We start from the raw sequence: 18,319 nt of genomic DNA on the forward strand, positions 1-18,319 counted from the left end.
GGCTGAGAGGTTCAGTTTTGTGGTCTGATTGTCCTGGGTCCAAATTCTGGCTCTGCCACGTGCGTCCCTCCTAAAGCTGGATGCTCGGTCAAAGAGGACGACCCTCCCCGATAGAGAAGGACCGTTCTTCGGTCAAGGGTATCCAAGTAGCTCTGCTCCCCTGCTAGAACCTCCATGCAAGCTCTCAAATTCTGGCTCTGGCAGTTTCTACTCTTGAGCAGTGATGACTACACTCTGAGCCTCAGTTTCTGAAATTGGAAGATGGGAAGGCAGCAAGGTGTGTCCAAGTAGGAATCAGGTTGACCTGGGGTTAGGGCTTACTTTGTCACTGCCTACTATGTGCCTGGCACCTGAGGCTGTTTTGGAAGTAGGTTCCTCTGTTGTTTTTAGCCTAAGATATAATTTACATATCAGAAAATGCACACTTTTGAAGTATACAGTTCATTGGTCTTCCATATATTCACAAAGTTGAGCAATCCTCACCACTAATTCCAGAACATTTTTATCACTCCAAAAAGAAACCACTTCCCAGCAGGGTGTAGTGGCTCACGCCTGAAATCCTAGCTCTCTGGGAGGCTGAGGTGGGCGAATTGCTCGAGGTCAGGAGTTCAAAACCAGCCTGAGCAAGAGTGAGACCCCATCTCTACTATAAAAATAGAAAGAAAATAATTGGCCAACTAATAAATATATATATATATATACACACAAAAAAAAATTAGCCGGGCATGGTGGCACATGCCTGTAGTCCCAGCTACTTGGGAGGCTGAGGCAGGAGGATTGCTTGAGCCCAGGAGTTTGAGGTTGCTGTGAGCTAGGCTGACGCCACAGCACTCACTCTAGCCTGGGCAACAAAGCAAGACTCTGTCTCAAAAAAAAAAAAAAAAGAAAGAAAGCACTTCCCATTAGCAGTCTCTTGCCCATTTTCCCCTCTACTAATCTAGTTTCTAGCTCTATGAATTTGCCTATTCCGGACTTTTCATATAAATGGAATCATACAATATATTGTCTTTTGTGGCTGGCTTCTTTCTCTTAACATGTTTTCAAGTGTCATCCATGCTATAGGAGGTATCAGTACTTCCTGGCTCCTTTGGTTTTAATATTTAAAGTTAGTTTAATTTCAAAATTTTTAACCTTTAATACTACCCAGCTAAGATAAGCAGAATAGTATGGTGACTGATCCAACGAACCAAGTCAACACTCATTTACAGAGCATGTACTTTGTGCCAGGCATGCTGGGATCCAATCTTGAATGAAACAAACATCTCTTGTCTTCCCCAACCTCATATGCCATTGTGAGTTTTAAGTGAGTTAATGTTTGTCAATTGCTTTGAGTAGTACCTGGCATGGAGTGAATGTCAGGATATGTTACCAATTGTTGTAGTTAGGGTAAGAAGTTCAAACACTCCTAGCACTTTGGGAGGCTGAGGCAAGAGGATGCTTGAGGACAGGAGTTCGAGGCCAGCCTGAGCACCATAGCAAGACCCCATTTCTATATATCTATATATCTATATCTATATATAAAACAAAACAGAAAAATTAGCTAGGCATGGGGGTGCATATCTGTAGTCCCAGCTACTCCATAGGCTGAGGCAGGAGGATTGCTTGAGCCCAGGAGTTTGAGATCACAGTGAGCTGTGATCAGGCCACTGCACTCTAGAGTCTAGCTGGGGTGCAAGACCTTGGCTCAAAAAAAAGTTCAAGCCGGGCTTGGTGGCTCACTCCTGTAATCCTAGCACTCTGGGAAGCCGAGGTGGGTGGATCACTCAAGGTCAGAAGTTCGAAACCAGCCTGAACAAGAGCAAGACTCCATCTGTACTAAAAATAGAAAGAAATTAATTGGCCAACTAAAAATATATAGAAAATAAAATTAGCCGGGCATGGTGGCGCATGCCTGTAGGCCCAGCTACTCGGGAGGCTGAGGCAGGAGGATTGAGCCCAGGAGTTTGAGGTTGCTGTGAGCTAGGCTGACGCCACGGCACTCTAGCCTGGGAACAGAGTGAGACTCTGTCTCAAAAACAAAAACAAACAAACAAAAAAACAAAACAAAACAAAAAAGTTCAAACAGAAGGGCATAATGTGAAAAGTAAATATTCTATGCATATACATACAGATATATGTAATATATATACCATACAAGAACTTGATGTTTTCACTTGACAGAACATTCTGGACGTCCTTCCTTGTCAGAAAATGTGGATAGACTCTGTTCTTTTAAAGTCATGCAGAATATTTCACAGGGTGGTTTGACAATCTGTCTTTAACAAGCCTTCTCCCGAGAGACCTTTGAGCTGTTTCCAGTCTACTGCTAGTATAAATAATTCTGCAGCAGACATCCCTATCCGTGTGTATTTGAGCCCACGTGCAAGTATTTCTGTAGAAAATGGTCCTCAAAGTAAAATTTCTGGGCCAAAAGGTATATGCAGTAAAAAAATTTGGTAGATGTTGCCAAGTATCCTCCTGAAAAGGCTTTTGCTTTTTCACACCTGCCATATGACAGCAGCCGTGTGACAGAAGCCATCTCCTCATGTATTCACAATCAGTAGGTGTTTACTATCAAGCTTTTTCGTCTCTGCTAATGTGAGAGGTGAAGGATCCCATCTTGTAGCTATTTTAATTTGCACTTAATTTGCATGTTGAAAGAGGTTGAACATTTCTTCATGTGTTTAATGAGCATTATGCTTCTGTGTCCTTCGCCCATGTTTGCAGAAAACGATGCACATTAAATAGATGTTCAAAATATGTGACATTTTTTGTAGAAGAGCGTCAGTCCCTGGAATTATTCCCTCTCAGGCCATGCAGTCACTTGCTGGCTGCATGGAGGGAGTTATGGAGGGATTTGCATCTAATGGGGAGCTGGAAATTGACATTATAGACGATTTTTAAAAGTTTTCTGGCTGGGTGCGGTGGCTCATGCCTGTAATCCTAGCACTCTGGGAGGCCAAGGTGGGAGGATCCCTTGAGGTCACAAGTTCGAGACCAGCCTGAACAAGAGCAAGACCCCATCTCTACTAAAAATAGAAAAATTAGCCAGGCGCATGCCTGTAGTCCCACCTACTGGAGAGGCTGGTGCAGGAGGATCCCTTGAGCCAGGAGTTTGAGGTTGCTGTGAGCTAGGCTGACGTCACTGCACTCTGGCCCAGGTGACAGAGCGAGACCCTGTGTCAAAAAAAAAAGTTTCCTGAATATTAATGCGTTTTTATTTTTCTACACAGCACTACAGTGATTTTGTAGGCAAAGGTTCTTTGTGAAGGAAGTTCTGGGATAAATTTTTATTTTTCTCTGATTTCTGCAGCTTGTAATTGTGCCTTTTAAGTTTCCATCTTATGTGCTTTGGCTTGTTATGAGGGTTTTTGCCCATTTTTATGACTCCTGTAGACTGTGAACTGTATCAATCAGGACTCTGTGGAGTGCAGCTTGTAAGGACTCCAGCCCACACTGACATAGGCTAAAAGGGGACTTTTATTGGCTCACATAACTGAAAACTCCAGGGGGTGTGCAGCTGTGGGAATGACTGGATTAATTACTCAAATTATGTCGGCAGGAATCTCTCTATCTCCGTTTCTGAGCCCTGCTTTCTTCTGTGCAGGCTGCATTGTTCAGCAGTCTCTTCCCTCATGGTGGCAAAATGGCTGCCAGTGCCCCAGGCCTCCAGCATACCGGTTTAGGAACCCCCATGGGAAAGAGAGCACCTCTTCTGTACACACACACTTTTCTCAAAAAAGCGGGAAGAGTTTTCATTGGCTCAGCTTGGGTAACATGACCATCCCTAATCCAATCCCAGGTGGCCAAGGTGATGTCAGTGTTGTGATTGGCCAGGCTTGGGTCATATGACCACTCAGACCTCTAGGTTTCATGAGCCATTCAGGAAGCTCAGGATGTGAGACTGAGATTTGAGGGGCTTGGAAGGAGGGGGGTGGACGTGGGACAGGCAAAACCAACAACTCTGCACTGCAGGACCCTGGAACAAAAGCCTTGACTTGGCTCTTGGATTTTGACTTTTGGTTTGCAGTTATTTGCCATAATCTGTTACCACTTAATTTTATTATTGTTATTTTGTTTTTCTTCTCTAGCTTTCCTCCATCTGCTTAGAATCACACAAGTAATATATGAATATATTATTTTGGTAGAAGATTTTACTACCCTAGAAGTCTTCAGTAAAACATAAAGTCTCCCTTTTAATCTGCTTCCCCAAAGGGATCCGCAATTATTATTTGATGTTTGCTCTTCTAGACCTCTTTCTATGCCTTGACAAGTGGATTTTTAACATTTTAAATTAATTTGTTTTTCATGCTTAATTTAAATTTTTGAATGCATAAGTTTCCATGGTTCAGACATCAAAAAATATATTAAAAATCCTATGTGAAAATTCTCTCCTTCATCCCTGTTTCCCATTCACTAAGTTCTCATCCTCCCCAGTAGATACCATCTGTTATTAATTTCTTATTTACCCCAGGGAATTTTTACTGCATGTATAATCCACTACAAATATATATTCATAGGTAGGTTCTAAATTACTTTTTCCTGTTCACAGAAACTCTTGGCCATTATTCCATACTGGTATGGATTTGTTTTAACCATTTCACTCTAGATGGGTATTAAAGTTGTTTCTAATTTTTTTCTTCCATTACAAACTCTGCTACGATGAACATGCTTGGGACAAACATTTTTGTATTTATGTGCCAGTATTTCTTTAGATATATTCCTAGAAGTGCAAGTTCTGGGTCAAGCATATGCACATTTTGATGCAAGAATCTGCCAAATTCAACTAAAAATATATAGAAAAAATTAGCTGGGCATGGTGGCGCATGCCTATAGTCCCAGCTACTTGGAAGGCTGTGGCAGAAGGATTGCTTGAGCCCAGGAGTTTGAGGTTGCTGTGAGCTAGGCTGGTGCCACGGCACTCTAGCCAGGGCAACTGAGCGAGACTCTGTCTCAAAAAAAAAGAAAAAAGAATCTACCAAATTGCCTTTCAAAAAGGGTCTACCAATTTACACCACCACAGACAGTGGCTCAGTGTGCCTGTATTTCAGCATCTTTGCCAACACTAGATGCTATTGATCTTTTACATTTTTGCCTATCTGATGAATAGAAAAGGATGTCTTCTTTTAATTTGCATTTCCCTACTGATTAGTAATACTGGGCATCTTTTCGTATGCTTATTTCTTCTGTGTGTTGCCTGTTCACAGCTGATGCCTATTTTTTTGGGGGGCAGTCTTCTTCTTTGCTGATATCATTCATTCATGCATTGAACAAATCATAATTGAAGGCCTATTGTGTGCCAGGCATTGTTCTAGGCTCTTGGGAATACAGCAGTGAATGTAATACAGCCCCTGCCCTCATCGGGCTCACATTCTAGAATCAGGAAACCAATAAAAAAACACAACAAGGCTGGGCGTGGTGGCTCACGCCTGTAATCCTAGTACACTGGGAGGCTAAGGCGGGAGGATTGTTTGAGCTCAGAAGTTCAAGACCAGCCTGAGCAAGAGCAAGACACTGTCTCTACCATAAATAGAAAGTAATTAATTGGCCAACTAATATATATATATATAGAAAAAAATCAGCCAGGCATAGTGGCACATTCCTGTAGTTCCAGCTACTCAGGAGGCTGAGGCAGGAGGATCGCCTGAGCCCAGGAGTTTGAGGTTGCTGTGAGCTAGGCTGAGGCCATGGCACTCTAGCCCGGGCAACAGAGTGAGACTCTGTCTCAAAAAAACAAACAAAAGGCCGGGCGCGGTGGCTCACGCCTGTAATCCTAGCACTCTGGGAGGCCGAGGCGGGCGGATTGCTCAAGGTCAGGAGTTCAAAACCAGCCTGAGCGAGACCCCGTCTCTACCATAAAAATAGAAAGAAATTAATTGGCCAACTAATATATATAATATAAAAATCAGCCGGGCATGGTGGCTCGTGCCTGTAGTCCCAGCTACTCGGGAGGCTGAGGCAGGAGGACTGCTTGAGCCCAGGAGTTTGAGGTTGCTGTGAGCTAGGCTGACGCCATGGCACTCACTCTAGCCTAGGCAAGAAAGCGAGACTCTGTCTCAAAAAAAAAAAAAAAAAAAAAAACAAAAAACAAAACAAAACAAAAAACCACAAGTAAAGAGACAGAGTCGTCCAATGCTGGTAAGTTCTGTGAAGACAAAGGAAGCAGGAAACGGGAATTCTTGGATTGTTAAAGAAACTAGTTCCTTGCTCTAATAGGTACCAAATATTTTTACCGTTTGTCATTTACCTTCTAACTACATCTATGAAATTTTGGTCGATGCAGGAGTATTTTTATTTTTTATATGGTAAAATTTGCAAATCTTTCCCTTTATGGTTTTTATGCTTGGAAAGGTTTTCTCCATCCCAAGATTATAAAAGCGTTTGCCCAGGTTTTCTTCTGGTGCCTTATGGATTTACTTACTCCGTTTAAGTCTTTAATCCATCTGGAATTGTTTCCAGTGTAAAGAGCAAGGAAGGGATCCAGCTAAATTGGCTCGCCAGTTGGCCCCTGACCATTCATTAAATAATCCATCTTTTCCTTGGCGATTTGAAATGGTGTCTATAAAATACATGAATTTTCCTGTGTATTTGGGTCTGCTTTTGCACTTTCTGTCTATCCCTATGGTACATCCACCATCCAAACCACTATAGCCTTGCATTTACGTTTGACATCTGGAAAGCTTGGCCCTTTTGGTCAATTTACTTCTCTTGGCCTCAGTTTCCTCTTCTGTAAAATAAGGATACTACCAACTTTTAAAGCGTTGTTCTGAGAATTAACGGACCACTTTAGTTCTAGGGGTCAGGTAAGGCTTTTTGAGAAGGTAATATTTGAAACGAAATCGAATTGACGAGGAAGAGCATGCCCAGCAGAGGGAACAGCAACGGCAAAGGCTCTGAGGCAGGGACTAGCTTAGCGTGTCGCAGGGTCATTCAGAGGGCAGCGCTTCTGGCAGGGACAGAGCAAGCGGAGGGGAGTTGGAATGGCGGGCCGCGGTGAGAGGCTGGGGCTGTCACCATTAGGGTACTGAGGAGCCACAGCAGGCTCGGGAGGGAGGGCGGGGCCCGCTGACGCTGCCGCTGTTCCCACAGTCCATGGAGTCCCAGGTGGAGGAGTGGTACCGCGAGGTGGGAGAGCTGCAGGCGCAGACGGCCGCGCTGCCGCTGGAGCCCGCGAGCAAGGAGCTGGTGGGCGAGCGGCAGAGCGCGGTGGGCGAGCGCCTGGTGCGCCTGCTCGAGCCGCTGCAGGAGCGCCGCCGCCTGCTGCTCGCCTCCAAGGAGCTGCACCAGGTGGCGCACGACATAGACGACGAGCTGGTGAGGGCGGGCGCGGGCACCTGGGGCCGCGCCAGCGTAATGCGAGGGGGTGGGGCGGGGTGGGGCGGCTTGGGGGGGTGACACCATGGCGGGTCCCAGGGTGCAGAGGGCTGAGAGACTCTCCCACTGGTACAGCTGATGGCCTGTCATTCAGTCCTTCAAGCTTACTTAGTCATTCACTCTTCCACATTCATTTACTCACGGTCAGTCACTCAATGATTTATTCATGAGGTCATTTACCTATTCACTTATTCATCCTTTCTTCCTCCACTTATTTACTGATTGCTCATTTATTCTCTCAACCATTCATTTCCTCATTCAATCACTCACTTCCACCAAGCAAGGTGGCTCACATCCCTAATCCTAGCACTCTGGGAGGCCGTGGCAGGAGGATCGCTCAAGGGCAGGAGGTCAAAACCAGCCTGAGCAAGAGCGAGACCCTGTCTCTACTAAAAATAGAAAGAAATTAATTGACCAACTAAAATATATATATACACACACAAAAAAAATTAGCCAGGCATGGTGGCACATGCCTGTAGTCCCAGCTACTCGGGAGGCTGAGGCAGGAGGATCGCTTGAGCCCAGGAGTTTGAGGTTGCTGTGAGCTAGGCTGACGCCACGGCACTCGCTCTAGCCTGGGCAACAAAGCGAGACTCTGTCTCAAAAAAAACCCCAAAAAATTAGCCGGGCATGGTGGCACATGCCTGTAGTCCCAGCTACTTGGGAGGCTGAGGCAGGAGGATCGCTTGAGCCCAGGAGTTTGAGGTTGCTGTGAGCCAGGCTGACGCCACGGCACTCGCTCTAGCCTGGGCAACAAAGTGAGACTCTGTCTCAAAAAAAAAAAAAAATCACTTCCTGGTTTGCTCATTCATTCATTCACTCACTTCCTGGTTTGCTCATTCATTCATTCACTTCCTGGTTTGCTCATTCATTCATTCACTCACTCTCTAATTTGCTCACTCACTCGATCATTCTGGGCCCAGCCCTGTGCTTGGGTCAGGATGACATGAGTGACCAAGGCAGACGCCATTGCTGCCCTTAGAGGCCTCAAAGTCCAAGGAGGAAAACAGACTTGTCCCCAGACAGTGACAACCCAGGGTGGTTAAGAATACGATGGGGAGGCCGGGCGCTGTGGCTCACGCCTGTAATCCTAGCTCTTGGGAGGCCGAGGCGGGTGGATTGCTCAAGGTCAGGAGTTCAAAACCAGCCTGAGCAAGAGCGAGACCCCGTCTCTACTATAAATAGAAAGAAATTAATTGGCCAACTGATATATATATAAAAAAATTAGCCGGGCATAGTGGCGCATGCCTGTAGTCCCAGCTACTCGGGAGGCTGAGGCAGAAGGATCACTCGAGCCCAGGAGTTTGAGGTTGCTGTGAGCTAGGCTGACGCCACGGCACTCACTCTAGCCTGGACAACAAAGCGAGACTCTGTCTCAAAAAAAAAAAAAAAAAAAAAAAAAAGAATACGATGGGGGAGTTGTGGGAACCCAGAGAAGACAGTTGGCCAAGGTTCAAGGTCAGGGAGAGCTTCCGGTAGGAGCGGATATCTGAGCTGAGACCTGAGGCAGAGCAGGGCTGAGCACCAAGAGCAAGACAGCTCTAGGCTGAAGATGTGACCAGGCTCTTCAGCAAGGAGGGGCCTCAGATGCTGTGCGAAGGGCTTAAGGTTCGGTTGGGATGCAGGGGCCCTTGGGCACATTCTGCCCCCCCCCCCCCGCCTGCTCCCTGTGTCCCTCCAGGTGTGGGTTCAGGAACGGCTGCCACTGGCCATGCAGACGGAGCGAGGCAGCGGTTTGCAGGCTGTCCAGCAGCACATCAAAAAGAACCAGGTGAGCAGAGCCAGAGGAGGGGTGAGTTGGGACACTTTGGGATACTAGTGATAGAAAACAGCTCAAGGTGGTTAAAGGCAAAAAAAAAAAAAAGTTTGTTGGCTCTTGTCATTGAAAAGATCGTGGACAGCAGGTATCGGTGGATCCAGGTGCTATCAGATATTTTCATGAATCTCTCAGCTCTGTTTTTGTTTTTCCCCCTGTGTTAGCTTTGTTCTGAGGCCAACCCTCCTCTCCTGGTGATAAAAGGCATCCGGCAGATTCAGGTTTACATCCCACCAGCAAAGTGGAGAGAATTTCTCCCTGTCAGTAATTTCAGCAGTAATCCCGGGGACAACTCCTAGTGGCTCAGCCTGAGTCACATGCCCATCGCTGAACTCACATGATGGCCAGGGGTTGGGTCCGCTCCTTAGCCTGGCCTGGGCTAAGAGCCTGTTCCTGGAACTTGCTGGTGGAGTCAGCTTTAATTACCTGAGCTGAGATGGAGGCAGAGGAGTTCCCCAAAGGAAAATCGGGGTCCCTTGGCCAGGGGAGGAGGAATAGCTGTTGGGCAAGGAACAAGTAAACTAACCAACAAACAAAAACTCAAAACACCAATGAAAGGGACAAAGACAGTAAACAAGAGGGTGCTGTCCCCTAAGCTGAGCAAGGTGGGGGAGGGGGCTTTTGAGCCCCTAAAGTCTCTGGATCTCTGTTCACCCCTCTGGGCCTCGATTTCCACATCTAAATAAGTAGAGAGTTGGTTTAGAGCAGTGGTTCTCAAACTGCGTAGCAGAGGAACCCTTTGGTCAAAGCAACTCTTTCACCAAAGCTCAAAGTAAGAAACCTAAGCAGTATAATGATAATAATGCATTGATTAAAGACTATATCATGGCCGGGCATGGTGGCTCACGCCTGTAATCCTAGCACTCTGGGAGGCCGAGGTGGGCGGATTGCTCAAGGTCAGGAGTTTGAAACCAGCCTGCGCAAGAGTGAGACCCCATCTCTATTAAAAATAGAAAGAAATTAATTGGCCAACTAATATATATAGAAAAAATTAGCCGGGCATGGTGGCACATGCCTGTAGTCCCAGCTACTCGGGAGGCTGAGGCAGGAGGATCACTGGAGCCCAGAGTTTGAGGCTGCTGTGAGCTAGGCTGATGCCACGGCACTCTAGCCAGGGCAACAGAGTGAGACTCTGTCTCAAAAAAAAAAAAAAAAAAAAGACTATATCGTAAGTGCTGTTCTAGGGGGTTGTGTTGATTACTTAATTTTGTCCCCTCAGTAGTCCTATAAGGTAGATATTGTCATTATCCCCATTTTACCAAAAAAAAAAATATGTAAGTTTTGGGAGGCTAGAAGACTAGAGAATGTTGGGGAGGTGGGACCGCCAATTATTTTGGAAGGTTCATCATCATGCTGCACTGCTGTGTTTCCCCGAAAATAAGCCAGGGTCTTATATTTATTTTTCCTCAAGAAGACACCCTAGGGCTTCTTTTCAGGGGATGTGTTATTTTTTTTAAGTACGGTACAACAATCTACATTTATTCAAATATAGTTAAGTCGTCTTCTTCTGGAATATCATCATAACCCTCCAAAGCCCGAATTCCATCCTGAATTTCTTGCGACTCTATTTCCTCTAGAACCATTGGCCCCAATCTCTCATGTCGAGCCATAGAGCTCTCATGGGGCAGATGAGAAGGGCTGTTCATCTTTACTGCTCCACCACGAAATGCATGGGCTGTGCAGATGTGCTGCGTGGCCACGCCCATCACTAGGACTTATTTTCTGGGTAGGGCTTCTATTGCACAAATGCTTAGAAATCCTGGTAGGGCTTATTTTATGGGTAGGTCTTATTTTTGGGAAAACACAGTAGTAGATGGAGTTCTTTAAGAGTCTGGAGTTTTTGTTTTTCTATGTGATGAAAATACTCTCGGCGTGGACAGTGTTGGGGACAAACAGAACTGACCCTTCATTTTCAGTTGAGGAACCTGATCAAGTGCACTTCATGCTCAAAACTGGGTGAACTTGGCTGCGCGTGATCAGAGGGTTGGGTACATAGGGCTGTTACGCAGATACTAGCAGCTCACAGTGATCGCGGGTTTGCTGTGTGTTACTCTCAGTTCTAAGTGTTCCGTGGTTTATGGCCTCCCGACAACCCCATAAGGTAGATCTTTGCAGGGTACCACTAGCCATGTGACTTCAGCAAGTTCCCCACCCTCCCTGTGCCTCAGTTTCCCCATCTGTAAAATGCGAATGATGCTGCTGTCTGGCTCATGGGGTTGGAGTGAGGAGGTGTGCGGCCACATTAAATAAAGCCCTTACCTAGCAAGGCATCTGGCAGGTCGCAGACACTCAGGAAGTGTTGGCTGTTATTATTTCCATTTGCCAGTTGGGGAAACTGAGGCACGCGAGAAGTTAAATAAGCTGCTTAGCAAGTACAGCGCTGCTTGAGGGAACTTTCTAGGGGAGATGATCGTGGTTCATATCTTGTTCTGGGGACGCCGGTGTAGGCATGTGTAAAACTGTTGAGCTGTGTTCAAATCCTGTCACTTCTTCCTAGCTGCTTGCTCTCGGGCCATCGTACTGCGCCCCCCTGTGCCTGTTTCCCCACCTGCAGGACGCGGGTGTGCGTGGGCGACTATCTGCAAAATGCTCACGTGGTGCTGGCACGTGGAGAGCAATCTGAGGGTGCTTGTTGCTAGCTGGGGGGACGGGGGGTCTTGCCAGCCGCAGAGGACCATGGGGCCTTGCGGGGCCTCGGGACGTCCGTCCCCACCCTCACGCGCCACCTGCCGCCCCCAGGGCCTGCGGCGGGAGATCCAGGCGCACGGGCCTCGCCTGGAGGAGGTGCTGGAGCGCGCGGGCGCGCTGGCGTCGCTGCGCAGCCCGGAGGCGGAGGCCGTGCGCTGCGGCCTGGAGCAGCTGCAGAGCGCCTGGGCAGGCCTGCGGGAGGCGGCCGAGCGGCGGCAGCAGGCGCTGGACGCCGCCTTCCAGGTGGAGCAGTACTACTTCGACGTGGCCGAGGTGGAGGCGTGGCTGGGCGAGCAGGAGCTGCTCATGATGAGTGAGGACAAGGGCAAGGTGCGCCCGGGCTGGGGGTGAGGGGGGGCCTGGGGACGCTGGAGCCCCCCGGGGCCGCAGCTACCGCCTCATCCCGGCGCCGTGTGCCTGCAGGACGAGCAGAGCACCCTGCAGCTGCTCAAGAAACACCTGCAGCTGGAGCAGGGCGTGGAGAACTACGAGGAGAGCATCGCGCAGCTGTCGCGCCAGTGCCGGGCGCTGCTGGAGATGGGGCACCCCGACAGGTGGGCGGGCGAGGGGCGCGGCCGGTTCCCAGGGTTGGTCCCGCGGGCCCTGGCGCTTCGCTGTTGGAACTTGAGGCAGGGCCAGATTTGGACATTGGGTGGGGAGGGGTCCTCCTTGCTGTGTGCTGGAGCCTCGGACTTCGGACTTGGGCAGGCATGCGGGTTGGAGTGGGGGTGGGGGTGGGGAGAGGAGTGGGGGTTGGGTACTGCCCAGGGGTGGTTGAGAGGGCGGGGCCAGGAGCACTGGGCCTCGAGTGTAGTGGTGGGACCTCCTCATTGGGGGAGGAAGGGAGAGGTGATGTCCAGGACTGAGTTAGAGAAGTAATCGCTCAAGATAGGCACGGGTCTCCTCCTAGCCAGTGTCAGGGCAGTGTCTGGGAGGACAGAAAAGCCTGGAGTGCTGGGATTGGGGATGGGGCAGGGCCTCAGACCTCCTGGTATAGCGGGGCTGTCCAGGCCTGGACCAGGGCTGGGGTCTGAGTGGGGACGGGGGAGAGAGACCTCTGTGCAAGTGAGCGGGACAGTGGGGCTGGTAGGGGACAGATTGGCTGGGGATGGCAATGGGGAGTCTGAGTCCCAGCCAGGTCGCTGGATGGGAGGGGTGTGGGCTGCAGAGATCAAGTCAGTGAGGCTGGGGCAGGGGGAGCTCCTCAGGCTAGGGGCGCAGAGCTATCCCTGGTGCCGAGATACAAGTACGGCTGAGCTGAGACTTGCAGAAAACAGAGTCTGCAAGGAGACGACCCTGCCTGGAGATTCCAAGGAAATACAGCCCTGCCCTGGGAGGGAGGTGACCGGGGGTGGCAGCTCTGCCCCAGAAGTCTCAGGGGGCTCCATCCCTGCCCCTCGCTGTCCCCCACCAGCGAGCAGATCAGCCGGCGGCAGTCTCAGGTGGACCGCCTGTACGTGGCGCTCAAGGAGCTGGGCGAGGAGCGCAGGGTGGGCCTGGAGCAGCAGTACTGGCTGTACCAGCTCAGCCGCCAGGTGGACGAGCTCGAGCACTGGATTGCCGAGAAGGAGGTGGTGGCTGGCTCCCCCGAGCTCGGCCAGGACTTCGAGCATGTCTCGGTGAGCATCGTTAGTAGTAACAGTGACTCTGGGGCCATGGTGTGAGAACCGCTAAGGTTCTCCGGGCCTCAGTTTCCCCATCCATAGTAGAAGGATAATAATAGCACCCCCCTCGTGGCTCTGCTATGAGACGGATGAGTTAATGTGATGGAAAGCACTTAGGATCATAATTTTCAGACATAGTGCCTAATACAGCATTAGTTATTATCATCTTATTTTATTATTGTTACTATTATTGCTATAATAATAGTGTTCAGGCCAGGCATGGTGGCTCACGCTTGTAATCCTAGTGCTCTGGAAGGCTGAGGCAGGTGGATTGTTTGAGTTCAGGAGTTCGAGACCAGCCTGAGCAAGAGCAATACCCCATCTCTACTATCAACAGAAAGAAATTACTTGGACAGCTAAAAATATATAGAAAAAAACTTAGCCGGGCATGGTGGCGCATGCCTGTAGTCCCAGTTACTCGGGAGGCTGAGGCAGGAGGATCACTTGAGCCCAGGAGTTTGAGGTTGCTGTGAGCTAGGCTGATGCCACGGCACTCACTCTAGCCTGGGCAACAAAGTGAGACTCTGTCTCAAAAAAAAAAAAATAGTGTTCAATAAGTGTTAGATATTATTTTGATGATGATGATGACGATGATCGTCATGATTCATGCTTGCCACACAGCAGGAGGTCGGAGGGGGCTGGTGCAGGCAGCCCCTTTGCCCACTTTGCCGTCCCCACTTCCCGGTGGCAGGTGCTGCAGGAGAAATTCTCAGAGTTTGCCAACGAGACGGGCACGGCAGGGCGGGAGCGGCTGGCAGCCGTGAACCAGATGGTGGACGAGCTGATCGAGTGTGGCCATACGGCGGCGGCCACCATGGCCGAGTGGAAGGACGGCCTGAACGAGGCCTGGGCCGAGCTGCTGGAGCTCATGGGCACTCGGGCCCAGCTGCTGGCCGCCTCTCGCGAGCTGCACAAGTTCTTCAGCGACGCCCGAGAGCTCCAGGGACAGATCGAGGAGAAGCGGAGGCGGCTGCCCCGCCTGACGGCCCCGCCGGAGCCGAGACCCAGCGCCAGCTCCATGCAGAGGACCCTGCGAGCCTTCGAGCATGACCTGCAGCTCCTCGTGTCCCAGGTGGGGCGCCGGCGGCTGGCGGGGCAGGCGGGAGGGCCTGGGTAACAGCAGAGCACGCAGAAATCAGGCTGCGGAGCAGGTCACAGTTAGACAGAGGAACAGGCAGAAAGCAGACCACAGAACAGGAGAAAATTAGGTAACAGGGCAGAGAGAAAATGAGCTGGTTGCAAGGTGTGCAGAAATCAGGTAGGGGCAGGAAAGGGCGGTGCTGCAGGTCTTGTAGAAATTAGACAGTGTTTCCAGTAGAGATTGGGCAGCGGTTCTCTGGAAACTGCGAGGTGAATTTTACCTAAATGCAGATGGAGGGTCTAAAGGGAATTGCAAGAGGGCTAAGAGAAATCTGACTGTGATGCAGAGAAGGCAGGTCGCTGATAGAGATCGTGTGATTTTTCCAAAAGAAATTTGATGGAGGTGGATTTAATGGAGAAGGCAACAGAGCTAATAGAAATCAGGTGGAGGGGCTGACAGAGATTGAGGGATTTCCATCTGATCTGAGCAATAAGATGGAAATAAAGCTGTGGGCCCAACAGGACTCAGGTGGCAGGACTAAGGAAACTGGGTTGCAGGTCCAATGGAAGACAGGAATTGGACATTTATTTTTATATATTGGACAGATGACTGTTAGAAATCAGGCTGTGGAATTGATAGCAATCAAGTGGTGGATCTGACAGAAATGGGGGGGGGGTCAGGTCATTGAACCAAAAGAAATCAGGTCATTGAACCAATAGAAATTGGACAGAAGACTGATGGCAATTGAAAAGGGAAACTGGGCTACTAGGAGGTAGAGGGTCTGAAATAAATTGAGTGGAAAAGATTATCTAGCATGTCTAATAGAGATCAGGGTGGAAAGGGGCTTCCTGAAAGGAACAAGGTAGAGGCGGGCCTGCCTGGAAAAGGTGACAGTCCCACTGGAAATGGAACTCTTAGACCAAAGAAATCAGGAAGTGGACTGAAAAAAAGCTAGTAGTAGATCTAAAAGAAGTCAGAGGCCAGGTGTGGTGGCTCAGGCTATAATCCTAGCACTTTGGGAGGCTGAAGCAGGAGGATTGCTTGAGGCCAGGAGTTTGGGACCAGCCTGGGCAATAGTGAGACCCCATCTCTACCAAAAAAAAAATAAAATAAAAAATTAGCTGGGCATGGTGGCATGCGCCTATAGTCAGTCCCAGCTACTCGGGAGGCTGAGACAGAAGGATCGCTTGAGCCCAGGAGTTTGAGGTTGCTGTGAGCAGTGGTGGTGTCACTGTACTCTAGCCCAGGCAGCAGAGCAAGCCTCTTTCTCGAATGAATGAATGAATGAGTGAATGAGTGAGTGAAGTCAGAATGCAGGTAAGTTAAAAAAGAATCAGGCAGCAGACATGAGAGAAATGTGGTCGTGGGTCTAAAAGAAGTCAGAAGGCAGGCAAGTCAAAGAGAAGGCAGGCAGCGGACCTAAAAGAAGCCCAGTTGTGGGATCGCTGGGCGCAGGCTCCTCACACTTTGGGGGGGTCTGCACTCAAGCGGATGGGGGAAAGGGCGGGCAGAGCCTGGGCCCCGAGGAGGGCTGGTGCCCGACCCAGCGTGCCCTCCCCCAGGTGCGGCAGCTGCAGGAAGGGGCAGCCCAGCTGCGGACGGTGTACGCGGGCGAACACGCCGAGGCCATCGCCAGCCGGGAGCAGGAGGTGCTGCAGGGCTGGAAGGAGCTGCTGGCGGCCTGCGAGGACGCCCGCCTGCACGTGAGCTCCACGGCCGATGCCCTGCGCTTCCACAGCCAAGCCCGAGACCTGCTCTCCTGGATGGATGGTATCGCCGGCCAGATCGGGGCAGCTGACAAGCCCAGGTGCCCCTCATCCCTCCTCGGGCTTCCTACCTGTCTCTGGCAGCCCCCCTCGGCCACCCCCAGCCCATCGACAGTCCCCTTCCCATAAGAAATCACGACGGTCAGTGCCTGCGTGGCACCTGTATGTGCCAGGCGCTGTTCTAGACCTTTCCTGTGTATCAGTCAGGACTCCTTGCCAGCCCTGGCTCCCAGTCACCATGGCAAGACTGGGGACTCAGGGCATGGGGCATCCTCCTGCCCTCTGTCCTTCCCAGTTGCCCACTACTGCCCTCCCCATGGGGACGTCACAGCATGGGACGGGCTGAAGCCAGCACGGGCAGAGGAGGTGCAGGACTGTATTTGTCAGGGTGGGGAACAACGGTAACAAACGGTCCCAGCATCTCAGTGGCTCAACCCACTAGGCACCGATTTATTGCACAAGTCTCTCCCACGGTGATTGGGAGCCAGGGTCCCTCGGTCCCTCGGTCCTGGGGGTCGTTTGCTGGACCCTCTGCATCCCATCACAGGTGGGAAGAGACAGCAGGAGGCTCAGGTGGGAGGCTCGAGGGACTAAGCCTGTAGTCACACGCTGCCGGCCGAGTGGCCCAACCTGTCTGCCAGGGAGGCTGGAATTTAGTCCCATGGTGTGGCCAGGAGGAAAAGGACCAGGAAAGTGGTGGCCACTGGCAATGTTCCCGTGATTGTGGGGTCTTGAGCCTGCATTCGGTTACTCAGCAAATATTTGTCGAATGCCTATCGTGTGCCCGATGCCCAACAAGGCCAAGCCGTTGCCCCGAGGCAGGTCACGTTGTGAGGGAGGAGACAGGCAGCAGACGAGTAAACAAACATGTCCTGTTATTTCAGAAAGGAATAAGTGCTATGAAGAAAAATAAAGTGAGGTCTCTCTGGGGCTGTGACATTTGAGTAAAGATCTGCATGGGGTGATGGGTGAGTCCAGTAAAGTCTGGGGGGAAGGGTTTTTCAGGTGGAGGAATCTGCAAGTGCAAAGGCCCTGTGGTGGGTGTAATCAGGCACAACTGAGGAGGATTGAGGTGATCATTGTAGCTGGCTGGATGAGGAAGGGGACACTCAAGAGTGGGAGGAAACAAGCCGGGCGTGGTGGCTCACGCCTGTAATCCTAGCTCTCTGGGAGGCTGAGGCGGGCGGATTGCTCGAGGTCAGGAGTTCGAAACCAGCCTGAGCAAGAGCGAGACCCCGTCTCTACTATAAATAGAAAGAAATTAATTGGCTAACTAATATATATATATGTATATAAAAAATTAGCCGGGCATGGTGGCGCATGCCTGTAGTCCCAGCTATTTGGGAGGCTGAGGCAGAAGGATTGCTTGAGCCAGGAGACTGAGGTTGCTGTGAGCTAGGCTGATGCCATGGCACTCACTCTAGCCTAGGCAACAAAGCGAGACTCTGTCTCAAAAAAAAAAAAAAAAAAAGAGTGGGAGGAAACTGAGAACAGATGGGCAGTAGCTGCCTGGAAGCCATGCGTGGTGAGGAGTGTGTCTTCTCTCTGAGGAAGATGGGAGTCATGGGAGAGTTTAGAGCAGGGGAGGGATGTGATGTGATGTACACTGGAGAAAACTCACCCAGCTGCTTGTAGGGAATATACTGTGGAAAACAAACGTGGATGTAGGTAGACCAGCCAGCAGTGATGCAGGTGAGAGACCATGGTGGTCTGGGCCATCGTGGGGGTTGTAGAGATGGAGGGAAAACAAGGTTTTGGTTTTAGGAATTTTAAAGTCTTTTTATTATGAAAAAATTCAAATATACACAGAAGCAGAGGTAACAGCGCAGTGAACCCACATGTGTATCGTGAACACCTGGCTTTAAACAATTTAAATTTAAACAATTGTTTAAATTGTCAACATTTCACTAATTTCATTTCAACTGTAAACTCCCCACAGCTCTGCTGAGTT

At 50.0% G+C, this 18,319-nt stretch overlaps 1 protein-coding gene across 2 annotated transcripts in view; it reads left to right on the top strand.

The window, feature by feature from the left end:
• The window catches only part of SPTBN4 (spectrin beta, non-erythrocytic 4), a 79,309-nt gene that overhangs the window by 51,481 nt on the left and 9,509 nt on the right, over positions 1-18,319 (top strand). Inside the window, exons 22-28 of one of the 2 annotated variants that reach the window (XM_075993097.1) lie at positions 7,069-7,293; positions 9,035-9,124; positions 11,909-12,187; positions 12,281-12,411; positions 13,272-13,476; positions 14,213-14,593; positions 16,165-16,409. In XM_075993097.1, the coding sequence (XP_075849212.1) occupies positions 7,069-7,293; positions 9,035-9,124; positions 11,909-12,187; positions 12,281-12,411; positions 13,272-13,476; positions 14,213-14,593; positions 16,165-16,409 (1,556 nt within the window). Of the gene's footprint in view, positions 1-7,068; positions 7,294-9,034; positions 9,125-11,908; positions 12,188-12,280; positions 12,412-13,271; positions 13,477-14,212; positions 14,594-16,164; positions 17,642-18,319 lie in introns of those variants that run through there. The other variant, XM_012774560.3, reaches the window with a different exon arrangement.

The sequence above is a fragment of the Microcebus murinus genome, chromosome 16 (genome assembly GCF_040939455.1).
Source record: "Microcebus murinus isolate Inina chromosome 16, M.murinus_Inina_mat1.0, whole genome shotgun sequence".
Classification (NCBI taxonomy): Eukaryota; Metazoa; Chordata; class Mammalia; order Primates; family Cheirogaleidae; genus Microcebus; species Microcebus murinus.